At 44.4% G+C, this 17,538-nt stretch overlaps 1 protein-coding gene across 4 annotated transcripts in view; it reads right to left on the minus strand.

Annotated features, from left to right (window-relative positions):
* Positions 1–17,538, minus strand: part of EIF5B (eukaryotic translation initiation factor 5B) — a 115,903-nt gene that overhangs the window by 93,031 nt on the left and 5,334 nt on the right. For all 4 annotated transcript variants that reach the window (XM_040425097.1, XM_040425096.1, XM_040425095.1 and 1 more), the window contains exon 2: positions 1,117–1,233. In XM_040425097.1, the coding sequence (XP_040281031.1) occupies positions 1,117–1,233 (117 nt within the window). The remainder of the gene's footprint in view (positions 1–1,116; positions 1,234–17,538) is intronic.

The raw sequence follows: 17,538 nt of genomic DNA on the forward strand, positions 1-17,538 counted from the left end.
CTTCTTGTAAACAATGAAAGGAAGGCTGCGCTGCCACAGCTTTCTCTTCAACCAGCTGATCAGAGGTGGTGCCGGGTGACAGACCCCCGCCTATCTGATATTGATGACCCATCCTGAGGATTGGTCATAAATATTAAAATCCCAGAAAACCCCTTTAATAGCAGCAATCTTCATAAACTTACGTATAGAATGGCACACATCAGAACAACTCAACTGGTGAGAAGAAACCAGTATAACAACACAATAGCATAATATGTGCAAGAGAGGAACTCCAGCTTCCATAAAACTGCACTTTATGATCACCACCTTTTGCTGGAGCTGTAAAGCTTTCTAGGCCTTGAACCAAGAAAGCAAGAGGGGAGGATCATCGCAGGAAGCTCCTGAAAAGGGAGTCTGGATGCTTCAGCCTAATACATGTGCCTCACATGGCCTCAATAAACGACATGATTTAACTTTACATTATCGATTGAATGTTTATTCACGTAAATGTTCAGTATGATAAATGCATATTCTCCTTTTGTCATGCTGCATATGATCCGGTCCTAATGATACAGCCTTATTGACTGTCCCTGACTATATATGTACTGTATGTTGTTTCATACGTAGCATATGTAAATATGTAAAGGTCTGATGAGGTGACCCGAAACGTGTGTGTTCTAGGTTTGGCTTTGACACCCTTGGCGAAACAAAGCACAATTTTAGGGGTAGCTGGAGTTCCTCATTTTTGCATGTTACCATATGCCTTCCTCATGCACACGACCGTATGTATTTTGTGATCTGCAAAAAACTGATCAGCAAAAAATACGGATGACATCCGTGTGCATTCCGTATTTTGCGGAACGGAAATGAGGACAAACGGAGTGCACACCGAGTAACTTTGTTTTTTTTTTTGCGGATTCATTGAAATGAATGGTTCTGCATACAGTCTGCAAAAAAAAAAAAAAAAACACGGAACGGACACAGAAAGAAAATTTGTTCGTATGCATGAGGCCTTAGTCTGATTCAGGTCATTCCATGCTTCCAAGTGCCTTTAGGCGACCTGGACTGGAGCTCTTTATTACCATAATAATACAATAGCCTACCACTACTACTTCATGAAAAAGTAAATAAACTCACTCGAAATCTTGCTTTTTCTTCTCTTTCTTCTTTTTTGCTTTACCCTTTTGCTCTTTGGAAGCTCCAGCTCCTTCTATCTCCGCAGCAAGGGCATCAAGGTCAACATCGTCCTTGCCACTAAAAAAAAAAAAAGAAAAAGATTTTTTGGTATGAGATTAATGGGGTTGTGCCAAGTTAATAAAATTATCCCTGATTCACAGGTTCTGAAGAGGCAGCAGGTCAAGCATGCACCCTGCCACTCCATTCTCTATGGCAGGGATCAGCAACCTCTGTGGGAATTACAAGAACAGCCAAGAAACTGTGCATGCTGGGAGTTGTAGTTTCACAGCAGATGGAGCGCCAAAAGGTTGCTGATCTCTGTTCTATGGGAGTGCCGGATAAAGAACAAATTAACAGGTTGTGGGTAGCTTATTTCATTTGGTTTAAAACTTAACATTTAATTATGTCAATAATAAAAAGATAGGCCCTTAAATATAGACACTAAAGAAGAGAATATATCTGTAACCACTGGTTACACTAGTCTCCTGAAAAAATAGACGGAGACGGGAAGGAACCATAAACAGGGATAGCGTAAGGAATAGATAGGGTGAAGGGTACGTGAGTACCAAGACAGAGGGACACACTGCTGGGACTATACCCTAGATGTCCCTAATCTGTCTAAGTCACACCACTATCTAATGCAAAATACCTGCATTCGCCCTCCCTAAAGATGGACTGCCCAGCTTGGCCCGATAGACAGAATAGATGGTCCTGTGATGAAATGAATTGCTCTATCGGGTATGGGCACAAAAGTTGGCAAAATGGACGTAGTGATTGGATTCCAGGTAGGATGGCAATGCGTTGTAAGGGATCGCAGAACCTGGTCAATGTCAACCACAAATAGATGGTAATAATCAGAATAGATACAGTGTCCCGACGCGTTTCCTCAGTGATGTCTGATTCATCAGGGGACAAAATTATATATAAGAGGCTCCCTGATATAAGGGTACCTCTTCCAACCAAAGCACGTGACACAGGATGGTATCTAGTTCCAAGTCTTGAGTCCTGTGTAGACCCAGACTATATACCAACCACCATCCGGTTATATGTCACAAACCGGATAGTGAGTCAAGAGCAATCCTGTGTCACTTAATCACAGCGGTTATAAAGATACATAGACTGCTGTGACTTAAATCCAAGTATAGTGAATACACCACATATAAGATTACATATAAATCACAATGAGTCAAGGTGTCAATTTCGTTTGCAGTGTAACAGATCCATGCTAGTTGTAACCCCCAGCATAGGTTAATGATCTGTACAGTGCTAAATACGAGCCATACTGAATCACTATGATGAATAAGTATGTCAGCGTGGTACACTTATCTGTCCAGTTCTAAATGACAACCGTTCCCAGATATCGCTAGGTGGAAGGTGCTCCTTGGCGTCCCGCGTGTAGCAGTGGCAATGGAACCGCGTTCGCGGGTTGTTTAAAAAGGCCAGGTAGCCCCGCCCCTACTCTACGCCCCCTCAGCGTCATGCGGTGCCGTCATCATGTGATGTCTCAGCTGTTCGGCTTAAGTTCACATGACCGCACCTCTTCCTATGATGCGGTGTATAGAGGCGTGTACTGTCGCCAGGCAACCATCCGGCTAACCAGCTTCCTTGATGAAGCCGAGATCCAAACAAAACAGGTAACCCAGCAACCGGCCGTCTGACTAGTAACTGATCCTACGGCGAACACTCTATCTTGCGCATGTGTGAGGCGGGTGTGTTATGGTGCAAAGATCGGGTCAAAGGGCAAGTTTGGCCCAACTTTTGCTACCACCTAAGTACAATATAGTGTCCACCTGTGTGCCTAGTTTGCAGTTCACATAGTGGAGTCTTGAAGTTTCTAAGGTAGTTCCTCAAAATTAATAGCGTTGCCAGCAGTGGCTGTCGCACCCCTTCAAAGGAAAAGGGGCTCATCCTCCGTAAATAACCAAACCAAGTTAAAAATAAAGGAAGCTTATTTTATCCTACAGTTCATATTTGTTGTTAATGTTATGTGGGCACAAGAGGTGGAAGATATGGTCGGATAGTATGTCCAGTTGTCAGGGAGAGACACTATGGATCTATATAACAACTGAACGACAGTTGTTCGTTCAGACCCGTAGGCACAACTGTTTTAAGATGGAAGATCCACCATGTCTCTCTCTGTAAAATCCTCCGATCCCAATCTCCCCCCCTGGGTTGTCTTGCAATGGTCTCAATTCCCATGAATTTCAAAAATGACACATCACCTCCGTGCATCATGTTGACATGTTTTGCCAGGGACGTATCTCTGTCATTCCTCACGTCACCAAGATGTTCACCCACCCTTCGTCGCAATTCGCGGGTGGTCTTCCCTATATATTCAAGGCCGCATCTACAGTTCGCTCTGTAGATTACTCCTTGAGTGCGACAATTAATAAAATGTTTAATTTGGTAGGTTTTACCAGTGACGTTAGCACGGAATGACCGTCCCTGTGTAACGTATCGACATGCCACACAGCCACTACAGTGAAAGCAACCGATCGGGCGCTGAAGCCATGTCCCTTTAAGATCACGTGCCTCACTGTAGTGGCTGTGCACTAGGCGGTCCTTGAGGCTCAGGCCTCTACGATATGTGACCTGTACCCGCTCAGGAAGCACCTTTTTGATGTCCGGGTCGATTAGGAGGACCTCCCAGTGATTCCTCAATATCTGTTTGATTTCATTTGAGGGATGATGGCTACTCCAATGTAGGAGTGAGTTGGTGGAGGTGGGTTTCCTAAAAGTGCTTGTTTGTAGTGCGTCTTCCTTGTCTCTTGAGATCAATATATCAAGAAAGGGTAGGGTGTCCTTTTCAAAGACTGAAGTAAATCTCATGTTGATGTCATTCACGTTTAGATTTTTAACGAAATCACAGAAATCTCGCTCTCCCCCTTTCCAGACAACAAAGACATCGTCAATAAACCTTGCCCAAGTAACGATGCATGGGGTGTGTATGATGGGAGTGTCACCAAAGACCAATGTCCTCTCCCACCAGCCCAGGAACAAATTAGCATACGACGGGGCACATGAACTCCCCATCGCAGTGCCCCTGAGCTGGTGGTAGAGGACCCCGTCAAACAGAAAATAATTCCTTGTCAGGACAAAGTTTAACAGTCGCAGGACAAAGCCATTGTGTGGATAGAACTGTTGTCCCCTAGTGAGGAGAAATGATTGCACTGCCCTCATACCTAGATCATGGGGTATTGAGGAATAGAGGGCCTCAACGTCAATTGAGGCTAGTGATGTATCCGCCTCTAGACTGATTCCCTCTAGTCGACCAAGAAGGTCACTCGTATCCCTCAGGTATGAGGGCAGTGCTTTCACAAAAGGCGCCAGGATGTGATCCAAATAGATCCCTAAATTTTGGGTCAGGCTATTTACGCCTGACACAATTGGGCGCCCTTTAACCGGGGTACCCCCCTTATGAACTTTAGGCAAGCTGTAAAATGTGGCTACCATGGGGTGTTTCTTATAAAGAAAATCAAGTTCATCCCCAGATATCAAATTATCAGTCTTTGCCTGTCGCAATATATCAATTAGATCTTTCTGATAGACGGCTGTAGGATCACCCCCAAGTCTCTCATATGTCTCTTTGTCATCAAGTAGGGTCTTACACATCTTTCTGTAGTCATCCGTGTCCATCAAGACAATATTGCCCCCCTTATCTGAGGGTTTGATGGTGAGATTTTTCTTCTTCTCAAGATCTAGCAATGCTTTATATTCACTGATGCTACAATTAAAGCCCCCCTGCAAAGAGGTAAGATTAGATAGATCTCGACAAACTTGGTTAACGAACACGTCTATGCATGTGGGATCCCCCAGGGGAGGCATCTTTATGCTCTTGTTTTTGAGCCCAGTGAAGGGACCCTTACCCTCGTGGGGGGTACTATCGCTCAAACTGAACAAGAGGCGGACATCTTGAAGTATATCAGGTGAGATACCCATCTCTTTGCTCTCCCGCCTTGCGATGAGCGCAAAGTGTTTCCGCCATCTAAGTTTACGAGCAAAGAGATGGATATCTCTAACCCAATTGAAGAGGTTAAAATTAGGGGTAGGAACAAATGAAAGGCCTTTACAGAGTATGTTCATTTCTGAACCCTGAAGTAACTGGTCAGAGAGGTTAATTATTTGGTTTTGTTGCCTAACGGCCTGTTGGTCTGGGGTGGTGATTTTTGAGTCCCTCGATTGCGCAGGGGGTACGGTGTATCTAAAAAATCAGACCCACCTTGATCTTGCCTACCTCTCTGATTATTCCTCTCCCCTCTACCTCTAAAGTTTTGTACTTTCCTATAGCCCCTACCTCTTCCTCCAGATGTCTGATTCCCCTCCCTTTCGTTTTCAGAGGCCTCAGTGTCACTAGATGTGATGTCCACCTCAGGACGCTTCGTTTGTGATATATTGCGATCTAGCATGGAGTACACCCGGTTGTCCCTAAAATCTTGGAGATCCCGGTTAAATTGGCGGTGTTTCCGCTCCTTGAGGTGAAACTGAAATTTGTCAACAGTATTCTTCAATTGAAGTTCCTTGTTAGCAAACTCAGTCTCTCCCCCAAATTTTTGTGCGAGTTCAATTTGATCTTTTAGTTTACCTTCCAATTTAACCAGGTTAACCTTTTCTTCTTCCAGCAATATATGCATAAATCTGAGAGAGCTTTTTGTAGCCTCGTCCTCCCACTTGCTCATCAGAGAGGTAGACCTACATCTGATTGCTGGAGTTAGGGTAATCCTCAGTCCTCTGGGTACGATCTTATTTTTCAAATAGTTCTCTAATGATTGAATCTCCCACCATGAGGATATTTGTTCCTTGTAAACCTTGGTAAGGTCCTTGAAAGCGGCCTTAAATGAAGGTGCGTATTTGCTCTGTGTCAAGGTCTTCTCTGAGAAAACCTCATTGGCATCAGAGAGCAACTGTGTTTTGTCAACGCCAATGGAGAGGAAACCAGCCATACTCCAGAAAGAAATGAATGTAGTTTACAGAACCGTATTTCAGCGGGTCAGGCTACAATCACTAAATAGCGAGCTAAACCCTTTTGATCAAGAACAAATTAACAGGTTGTGGGTAGCTTATTTCATTTGGTTTAAAACTTAACATTTAATTATGTCAATAATAAAAAGATAGGCCCTTAAATATAGACACTAAAGAAGAGAATATATCTGTAACCACTGGTTACACTAGTCTCCTGAAAAAATAGACGGAGACGGGAAGGAACCATAAACAGGGATAGCGTAAGGAATAGATAGGGTGAAGGGTACGTGAGTACCAAGACAGAGGGACACACTGCTGGGACTATACCCTAGATGTCCCTAATCTGTCTAAGTCACACCACTATCTAATGCAAAATACCTGCATTCGCCCTCCCTAAAGATGGACTGCCCAGCTTGGCCCGATAGACAGAATAGATGGTCCTGTGATGAAATGAATTGCTCTATCGGGTATGGGCACAAAAGTTGGCAAAATGGACGTAGTGATTGGATTCCAGGTAGGATGGCAATGCGTTGTAAGGGATCGCAGAACCTGGTCAATGTCAACCACAAATAGATGGTAATAATCAGAATAGATACAGTGTCCCGACGCGTTTCCTCAGTGATGTCTGATTCATCAGGGGACAAAATTATATATAAGAGGCTCCCTGATATAAGGGTACCTCTTCCAACCAAAGCACGTGACACAGGATGGTATCTAGTTCCAAGTCTTGAGTCCTGTGTAGACCCAGACTATATACCAACCACCATCCGGTTATATGTCACAAACCGGATAGTGAGTCAAGAGCAATCCTGTGTCACTTAATCACAGCGGTTATAAAGATACATAGACTGCTGTGACTTAAATCCAAGTATAGTGAATACACCACATATAAGATTACATATAAATCACAATGAGTCAAGGTGTCAATTTCGTTTGCAGTGTAACAGATCCATGCTAGTTGTAACCCCCAGCATAGGTTAATGATCTGTACAGTGCTAAATACGAGCCATACTGAATCACTATGATGAATAAGTATGTCAGCGTGGTACACTTATCTGTCCAGTTCTAAATGACAACCGTTCCCAGATATCGCTAGGTGGAAGGTGCTCCTTGGCGTCCCGCGTGTAGCAGTGGCAATGGAGCCGCGTTCGCGGGTTGTTTAAAAAGTCCAGGTAGCCCCGCCCCTACTCTACGCCCCCTCAGCGTCATGCGGTGCCGTCATCATGTGATGTCTCAGCTGTTCGGCTTAAGTTCACATGACCGCACCTCTTCCTATGATGCGGTGTATAGAGGCGTGTACTGTCGCCAGGCAACCATCCGGCTAACCAGCTTCCTTGATGAAGCCGAGATCCAAACAAAACAGGTAACCCAGCAACCGGCCGTCTGACTAGTAACTGATCCTACGGCGAACACTCTATCTTGCGCATGTGTGAGGCGGGTGTGTTATGGTGCAAAGATCGGGTCAAAGGGCAAGTTTGGCCCAACTTTTGCTACCACCTAAGTACAATATAGTGTCCACCTGTGTGCCTAGTTTGCAGTTCACATAGTGGAGTCTTGAAGTTTCTAAGGTAGTTCCTCAAAATTAATATCGTTGCCAGCAGTGGCTGTCGCACCCCTTCAAAGGAAAAGGGGCTCATCCTCCGAGTGCCGGATAAAGCCAAGTGCTGTAACTTGCTGTTTCCAGCACTCCCATAGAGAATGAATGGAGCGGCAGGGCACATGCGCGACCTGCTGCTCCATCAGAACAGAGAAATAGGACTTTGTTGAGACAAAAGCAGTTGGACCCCATCAATCAACTAGTCATCCCCTACCCTGTGGTTAGGGGATAACTTATAAATAGGGATAATCGAATTGACATAAAACTTCGTTCTAATACTGTACGGAGCAATAACTTCATAAAATAATTTGTACTAAAACCACTAGTACGAAAAACCATTTCCCGAACTCAGGTTCGGTTCCAAGTGGTACCTTGGAACCGAACCCGAGTTCGCAAAGCAATAACTTTGGCTCATCTGAGCCAATACATTCTAATACTGTAAGGAGCCTCTGCTCCGTACAGTTTTATGCGATTCGACTTTGGATGTTTCATCCAAAGTCGATTCTCTCATCCCTACTTATAAACTTGGCACAAACATTTTAATATTAAAACTTCCTTTAGTGTTGTCGTAATGAAAAAAAAAAAAAGCAAAACAAACTATTTATGCGAGACTCACAACGTACATGACATACAATGAATATTTTACAAACTAGGATACAATACCACACACAAATGTCATATTAAAGGGATTGTCCAGGATCAGGTTGCATTCACACGACTGCATCTGTTGTGCGGTCTACAAATAACACATCCGCAAAATACAGATGCAGTCTGTGGGCATCCTGAATAGGGATGAGCGAACCCGAACCTCACCAGGTTCAGGTAGTGAAGGAATTCCGTTATAACGGAATTCGATGACTGAATGCAAAACGGAACCCTTTAAGAGGCATTCCATTTTGATCCGCCATAATAGAAGTCTATGGCCAAGCATAATGAAAACCGTAACGGAATTCCTTCACTACCCGAAGCCGGTGAGGCTCAGGTTCGCTCATCCCTAATCCTGAACTTTACACAGGCCCTATAAAAAATAAAAAAAAAATAAAAGGCTTATTCTTGTCAGGCTTATTCTTGTCCACAAACAGACAAGAAAATGACATGCTCTATCATTTGCAACTCGGCCGCACAGTGCAGACAGATGACATCCATGTGCTGTCTGCATTTTTTGCAGCACCATAGAAATTATTGGGTATGTGTGCGATTTGCAAAAAAAATGAGTCAGATGCAGACCGAAAATACAGTCCTGTGAACGTACCTACTGCCTTCTTCCAGGAAAAATACCACACCTGCCTATGGGTTGTGTCTAATATTAATGCTTAGCTCCACTGACATGAATGGGGTTGAGTACAATACCACACACAAGCCGTGGACAGGTGTTGCACAGTTTATGAAGGAAAGCAGCCATATTTTTCCAATCCTGAATAATCCCTTTAAATGAATCAGAAGTATGATTACTGTGCCCTACTGAGCAAAACTAGACAAGACGATCAGCAATGTGACATATCAGAGGAAACCACCCAAAAAGGCAGCAAAAAATATGTATTCCAGCCAGAAGATGTAAATTTAAAGGTGCATTCCAGCCAGCAGTGGTTTCCATCTTTGGATCATGTCAACCCCTCCTAGTCATGGTCTTGCTAATGGGAGGAATGGAGGACAGGAGTCTCCCATTCTGACAACCAGTGGGAGTCCCAGTGGTTGGATGAAAACCAATCTAGCGTTTATATTCACTGGCTAGGTGTCATATGATTCTAGCTGGAATACCCCTTTAAAGGGAACCTGTCACTGGGATTTTGTGTATAGAGCTGAGGACATGGGTTTCTAAATGGCCGCTAGCACATTCGCAATACCCAGTCCCCGTAGCTCTGTGTGCTTTTATTGTGTAAAAAAAAACGATTTGATACATATGCTAATTAACCTGAGATGAGTCCTGTCCCTGACTCATCTCACGTACAGGACTCCTCTCAGGTTAATTTGCATATGTATCATATCGTTTTTTTTACACAATAAAAGCACACAGAGCTATGGGGACTGGGTATTGCGGATGTGCTAGCGGCCATCTAGCAACCCATGTCCTCAGCTCTATAAACAAAATCCTGGTGACAGGTTCTCTTAAATGAAATCCCTTGCAGATAACAAGTAGTATTGCTGTACAAATAAAAAAAGCCACTTCTTATATGATTTTAAGATTTATATCCGACCCCCAACAAGACTTATACTTTCAGCACTCCTGGTTTGAGATGAAAAATCAGCCATCAAAGCCAATCTCCTCTGTGGCTCAGCAGTGACAGTAGGAACAATCAAGGCATCAGCATGGAAAACAGGAAATAAAGGAAGAAAAACTTACATAACATGTAAAAAAATAAGTGGAACAAAAAAAAAAATTAGGCAACAAAAAAACCTTCTCTGCTTGATCCACTAGCAAACCCTTGTGCAGGACAAGCACTTTCTTCCACTGCAAGTCAGGGGCTGAATAAGAGGGACTGCCCATCCTGTCACTTTATATAGCAATCCAGAAAAGTTGCAAGCGATTGAGTCAGAAAATGGGAACTTCCCAGACTCAGCATAAACTGTGTCCAGTCACTAGAAACAGGAGTGGTGGATTTAAAGCCCCAGTCACAAACATTGCAGATTTGATCAATATTTTACATCAGTATCCTGAAATCAGGTGTGGGAGCAGAGAAGCAGACATCTTTCCATTCTATACCCCCTGCGTGCCACTCCTTGTATTATAAATACTGATAATATCTAGAAGGCCTCTTGCACACAACCGCACGGCTTTTTCAGTATTTTGCAGTCCGCAAAAAACAGATCCGCAAAAAATACGGATAATGCATTCGTTTTTTGCAGAACGGAACAGCTGGCCCCTGATAGAACAGTACTATCCTTGTCCGTTATGCGGACAATAATAGGACATGTTCTATCTTTGAACGGAAAAACAGTAGTACAGAAACGGAAGGCATACGGAGTACCTTCCGTTTTTTTTTTTGCAAACCCATTGAAATGAATGGTTTTGTATACGGTCCGTATACGGAACGGAAAAAAACACCTTTCGTGTGCATGAGGCCTAATGCAGTAAATATATACATATAAAAAAAATTAAGAAAAAAAAATTATTATTATTTCTGAGCAGAAAGGGACATGCAGTTTTTGTGTGTGAGACACGGATTTCACTGCACTCATTGAGCATACAGAGATGGAGAAGGCAAGAACGGTAAAAAAACATCCCTGTCTTCTATACGGGGAGTCCTGATGTGACTGACAGCGGGCTCCCCAACCCTGCAGGTGCTAGACTAATGTTCAGGAATTTCCATGCAGAGTCAGGCCCCTTGCAGACGAGCGTGTTCGGATGCATTGTGAATGCTTTCAGTGAAAAATGTGCGATTTCGCAGGCAAAGTCATTCAGTTTTGCATGTGTCTGCGTTCAGTTGTTCAGATTTTATCGGGCGGGTGCAATGCGATTTGCACACGTGATAAAAAAAAAAAACTGAATGTATACAAACATCTCTTAGCAACCATGCGTGAAAAACGCATCACATCCGCACTTGCTTGCTCCATTTATTTCTATGAGGCCAGCGTTGCATGGAAAAAAAATAAAAAATAAATCGCAGAATATAGAACATGCTGCGCTTTTCACACAACGCAAGAGTGATGCATGAAAACCAACGCACATGTACACAGCCCCATTGAAATGAATGGGTCCGAATTCCGTGCGGGCAAAATGTGTTCCCATCACGCATTGCACCCGCGCAGAATACTCGCTCATGTGAAAGGGGCCTTGCTGTATATGCTGACCATAGACAGGCTGTTGGCAAATGGCTAAAAGGTTTTCTAAGACTTCACTATTGATGAGGTATAATATTAATAACCTGTCCTAAAGATATCGGTGTGAAATCAAACCTTTGCACGCCCACTGAACAACTGTTTCCACAAGCTATGGCAGAGTAACTACACGGGATGCACCAGGTATCGAAGCATCAATACTCTTCTGTTCGGTTCAATATAGAGATTGGCATTTTTTCTATACTAAGCTGCACTCCCATTAGAGAGCATGGCGCGCGCGCGCGCGCGCGCACTAACCGCCGCATGTGGCAGTAGAGCCAGGGGAAAGCGCAGCATATGAAAAGGCCAGGTGGGCAGCAGGAGGGAGAGCACTGGGATGATGGAGCCCTCAAATGTCTACAGGACCCTCCCTTGCAGCCAGCTGCGCATGGAGATGGGAGCAGGGATGTTCACATGGGGTCAGACCGAGGGACAAAGTGCGACGAAGGGGGTTGTGCGGTGCGGCTCTCAGACCTGCAGCATCTGGTGGCTGGTGTCCAGTACCTGGAGAGTCCCGCCGCTGGGGGCACCGCATTCTTGTATAGGTCTGTGTGAGACGTGCAGCTACAGCCTATATACAGACAAGTGTCGGCTCCCGCGATTGGCGAGCTCTGCTGTGTGTCATGGATCTTCACCACGGTGGTGTGTGTGGCTGGAGAGAGTCCAGAGATATCAAACTGATATATCCAGCATCACATTATTTTTCTTGGTGTTGAAACCTAACCTCAAAATCCTGGTATCATTGCAACTCTACCATACAATGTGTTGTGACTGGATAGGTCATCAGTATCTGATCGGTGAGGGTTAGGCTACTTTCACACTCCTGTTTTGTGCGGATCCATCTTGTATCTGTACAGACGGATCAACACGAATAATGCAAATGCTTTTATCTGTTAATAACTGATCCGTTTGCATTATTCATTAAAATAAAAGTCTAAGTCAAAACGGATCCGTCTTGACTTACATTGAAAGTCAATGGGGGACGGATTGGTTTTCAATTGCACCATATTGTGTCATCTGTTTGGCTCCGCATAGTCTGCAAGCTGCGTTTTAGTGATCGTCTAAAAAACGCAACGGAGACCAAAACGCAGCCTTTTGTGATGCATTCTGAACGGATCCTTATCCATTGAGAATGCATTGGGGCTGAACTGATCCGTTTTGGGCCGCTTGTGAGAGCCTTGAAACGGATCTCACAAGTGGACACAGAAACGCCAGTGTGAAAGTAGCCTTAGACGCCCGGGACCCTTGCCATTCAGAGGTTTGAAAAGGCACCGGTGCTCGTGTGTGCACTGCGACCTTCTTGCAGCTTTTCCTTAGCCAGTGACTACAAGTTCATGCGCTTGTCGCAGCTCAGCCCCATAGATACCAAGCAGAGCCGCTATATAATGTATGGGCGCTGCACTTGCTAAGCTGCAAGAAGGCCGCGGCAGTGCCTTCTCAAGCAGCTGATCGGCAGGGGTTCTCGGTCTTCTCTCTACTAAACACAGCACCGTACATGGTATAGCGGATGTGCTTGGTATCGCAGCTCAGCCCTATTCACTTCAATGGGGCTGAGCTGCGCCTAGGTCATATGACACCACATGGCCAAGGGAAAGCTGTAGCACCATTGCTAAAGCCTTATCAAACAGCTGCCCATCGGGAGTCCCAGGTGTCGGACCACCACTTATTTGGAGGTCATCAGTAAAAAATACCTCAAAAACCCCCTTTAAAAAGCACCTGTCACCATGATCAACCCTATTAAACCAGGCATACTAATTCTTATGCAAATGAAGTGCTCAGAGCACCAAGGGGCTGGCCAAGCCCCAGTTTCACCACCTCTACTCCCCTTCATGGTCTCATTGACAAGGCCAGGCGTAATCAGTTAAAGGGTAACTGTCATTTATTTATTTTTTTTGTATGTAATTGGATTGGTCCAACTAAGTTTACCTTAGTTCCCTAGTTAATACTTTTGTATAGGTATTGAATTACCTAGTAATTGCAGCATGTTCTTTCCTCCCCCAGGCACTTCAGTGGTGCGGCTAAAACAGCGTTGTCCTCCGTCTCCTATCTTCTATATACAGAAGATGGAGGACGTAGTAGTGGGTAGTCCCGAACGCTGCGTGCAAGCTCCCGTCGGACCGGGATACTGCCGATATTCGCAATAAAAATTTGTCATTATGGATTATCACCACAGCAGCAGCCAACAACATATGAAAATTTTATTTTGAGTGAAAATATGACAGTTATCCTTTAAGATGCCTGGCCCTGAAATCTCACGTTGGGCTGGCAAGACTTTAGCAGCACATGTGCGGTTTATCTCAGGAGGCTCTCCCTGCTGAGATCTGCACTACACAAGCACCAATGATGTCAGTCTCCTCCTGGAAGAGAAGATGCTTGACTTCCCTGATCTAGAAGCAAAGCAAAGAGTCTTTTGTTCCAGCACAGTATCGGGGAGTGGCTGCAGGATGACATTGTGGGGGCACCAAGATGGGGTGCTGAGATGGTTGGAGGATCATGGAAAAGTGAGGAACCTAAGAAGTCTGTGTGGCAATGTCTGCAGGGATGAGACTTGGCTGAAAAGTCCTTATGGCGGTCTGGTCCATATGAAAAACATGAGGAAAGAAAAAATCTATTTGAGAGGAGACATCACTGGATGTAATAGGTACATAGTGCTGTATTCTTCTGTATGTTATAATAGCACAGAATGTCAGTCATAAGGGGTGCTAAAGTGGTGTCTGTCATTTTAACACAAAATTTAGCGTTGCGCTATTCTTTCAGTTAAAACTGAAGGAACTGCTGACAGGTTTACAATAGAGCCCATGACCGCTGTGTGAGAACAGCCTTATTTTGTTAAAATGTATCACTCTTCGCTTCCTTGGGGTTATTCGGTTCAACTTCTTGTCATTAGGGAGTACTTGGCATAAAAAGGCTGAGAAACACTGGTTAAGGCCCCATGCACACGGCAGGGACCATAAAACAAAACGCCACTTTTTAACCCCTATGGTACACGTTCTGTTTGGTGGGCCAGAAGAAAGGTCAAACGCCGTGTGCTGTCCGCATCTTTTGCAACTCCACTGTAATGAATGGGTCCGCATCCAATCTGCAAAAAGAGGCAGATCGGATGTTGAGCGAAAATTCGGTCATGTGCGTGGAGTCTTAGGGGAATATTTATCAAACTGGTGTAAAGTAGAACTGGTTTAGTTGCCCATAGCAACCAATCAGATTCCACCTTTCATTTTCCAAAGGAGCTTTCCAAAATGAAAGGTGAAATCTGATTGATTGCTATCAGCAACTAAACCAGTTCTAGTTTACTCCACTTTGATAAATGATCCCCCTTAGGCCCCTTTCACACGGGCGAGTTTTCCGCGCGGGTGCAATGTGTAACGTGAACGTATTGCACTCGCACTGAATCCTGACCCATTCATTTCTATGGGGCTGTGTTTTTCACGCATCACTTGGGCGTTGCATGAACATTGCAGCATGTTCTATATTCTGCGTTTTTCACCCAGCGCCGGCTCCATAGAAATGAATGGGGCTGCGTGAAAATCGCATTGCATCCGCAATCAAGTGCGGATGCGGTGCGATTTTCACGCATGGTTGCTAAGGAGATGAGGGATGTATGACCCAGGACACCATTTACTTTATTTAATACAGAATTCAAGTATAATGTCAATTGAGGATTAAAAAAATAATAAAAACATAAATCACCTCATCCACTTGATCACGCAGCCGGGATTCTCTTCTTCCTTCTTCTTCTTGAAGGACCTGCGCTAACGTCATCACGCTCACCATGTGGTGACGTCAGCGCAGGTCCTGCTGAATGAAGATAGAAGGTCCTTCAAGAAGAAGAAAGCAGACGATGCCGGCTGCGCGATCAAGTGGATGAGGGGAGTTATGTTTTTATTATTTTTTAACCCTTAATTGACATTATACTTAGCATTCTGTATTAAGAATGCTATTATTTTCCCTTATATCTATGTTATAATGGAAAATAATAAAATCTACAGAACACCAAACCCGAACTTCAGTGAAGAAGTCCGGGTTCGGGTCTGGGTACCACATTCAGTTTTTTTCTCACGAGCGTGCGTGCGTGCGTGCAAACGCATTGCACTCGCACGGAAAAAACTGAACGGAGCGCAATCAAAACTGACAAATTGCGTGCCTACTCGCACCATTTTCCCTGAACGCACCTGCATCGCATCCGCCCCTCACCCACGACACCCGTGTGAAAGAGGCCTTAAATTTTGTTTTTCTGTAATTGTGGTTTAGATATCAGATCACATTTTATTAGAAATTCATGCAGAAAACCAGGTAATTACAAAACATTTATTTTTACAACCGTAGGTAGGTAGAGAATTTGATCTAAGTTTGGAGAAAGACATTATTGCAGTTAAGAAGCCGTACTTTTTTTCCTGTAACCACAAATAATTCTATCAAAAAACAACATTCAATACTTGTCATAAACTGTACTTAATATGTACACTGAACAGCCGGCATGTTTCTATATAATGGACCCACAATGCCTAATTACACACCAGGTACAGACTCGTATGTAAAACTGAAGCAGACGTGCTTATATGACAAGCGCAGGCGTCAGCAGAACCCCAGCAGGGGCGCACAGGAATGATGAGGTCATGACTATTTCAACAAAGATTACAAAGAAACACTTGGCTTATATCACAATCCACCAACTTCTATACCACTGCTCAGAATGACACCCCGGCCGTCAATCAGCCCACACTCATCTGAAAACATTACCGAGTGCTCAACTCCCACATTACTCAGCTCAACGACAGTAATCAATTAGCTACATAATAATTCCTTCTCCCCATTATATAAAAATAAAGGACATTTTTGAAAAGGAAGATTGGTATTAAGAGCAAAGGTCTACTCAAGAGCACTGCTATGTAAGAGTCCTGTAGGTCTGTGCCCGGCAGCAGGCTCCTCAGAATTCTCATCCGTCCTGCTGCTCTGCTGTATTGGGCCTGTGGTCATGTCTGCCTGTAGGGGGCGAGCCAGCACACACATGTCCTAATTAGTCCCCGAGCTATGGCTGGCCTTCTCAGGGTATTCAAGGCTCATAGCTTGCTAGACCCTCCAAAAAGGTATTTGGTGCCATTTGATGCCAGACCTCTGCCTGTTGACTGTATTGTACCTGTTCCTCTTGCCCTGCCTGTTTATTGTGCTGCCTGCCCCGACCTTTTGAATGTTTACCAGATTAAACAAACTCCACTCGCCCACTGACTGCAATTATGCCTGTCCCCCTCTTGGTGCCACACACTGGTGTCTCCTGACCAGCCTGGGTCAGCAGTCAATGAATGAGGACTATTTCAAGAGGTAGTGGCCTGGTGGGTCCCCTGCAGCAGAGACTAGATCACTGTATAGAAGTGAAAGGATGAAGACCAGGGGGTCCACTTAGATAATGCTCTTAGGGTACCTTAACACTAGCGTTTTTCTTTTCCGGTATTGAGTTCCATCACAGGGGCTCAATACCGGAAAAAAACTGATCATTTTTATCCTAATGCATTCTGAATGTAGAGCAATCCATTCAGGATGCATCAGTTCAGTCCCTCTTACATTTTTTTTATTAAGGAGAATATACCACAGCATTCCGCAGTTCTCTCTCCGGCCAAAAAACCTGAACACTTGCCGGAATGCCGGATTCAGCATTACTTTCCATTGAAAAGAATTAATGCCAGATCAGGTTTTGCAGTCTGCGCATACCTTTAAAAAGGAGGAACAAAATAAATACGGATGCGTTTTTCCGGATGACAACTGGAAAGACGGATCCGGTATTGCAATGCATTTGTCAGACGGATCCGCACCCGGATCCGTCTCACAAATGCATCCGTTTGCGTCCGCACTGCCTGCCGGAATCCTCTGCCGCAAGTGGGAAAGTACCCTCAGAAGTAAGCCCAAGCCAAATGCATTCAGTGACAGCAGGTTCACACCCTGTGTGTCACAAAGTGGATCAGGAACCAAAAGGTATCCATTCTAGATTAATCAGAAATGAAGATTCTGGTTTAGGTGCC

Source organism: Bufo bufo, chromosome 3, assembly GCF_905171765.1.
Source record: "Bufo bufo chromosome 3, aBufBuf1.1, whole genome shotgun sequence".
In the NCBI taxonomy this organism is placed as follows: Eukaryota; Metazoa; Chordata; class Amphibia; order Anura; family Bufonidae; genus Bufo; species Bufo bufo.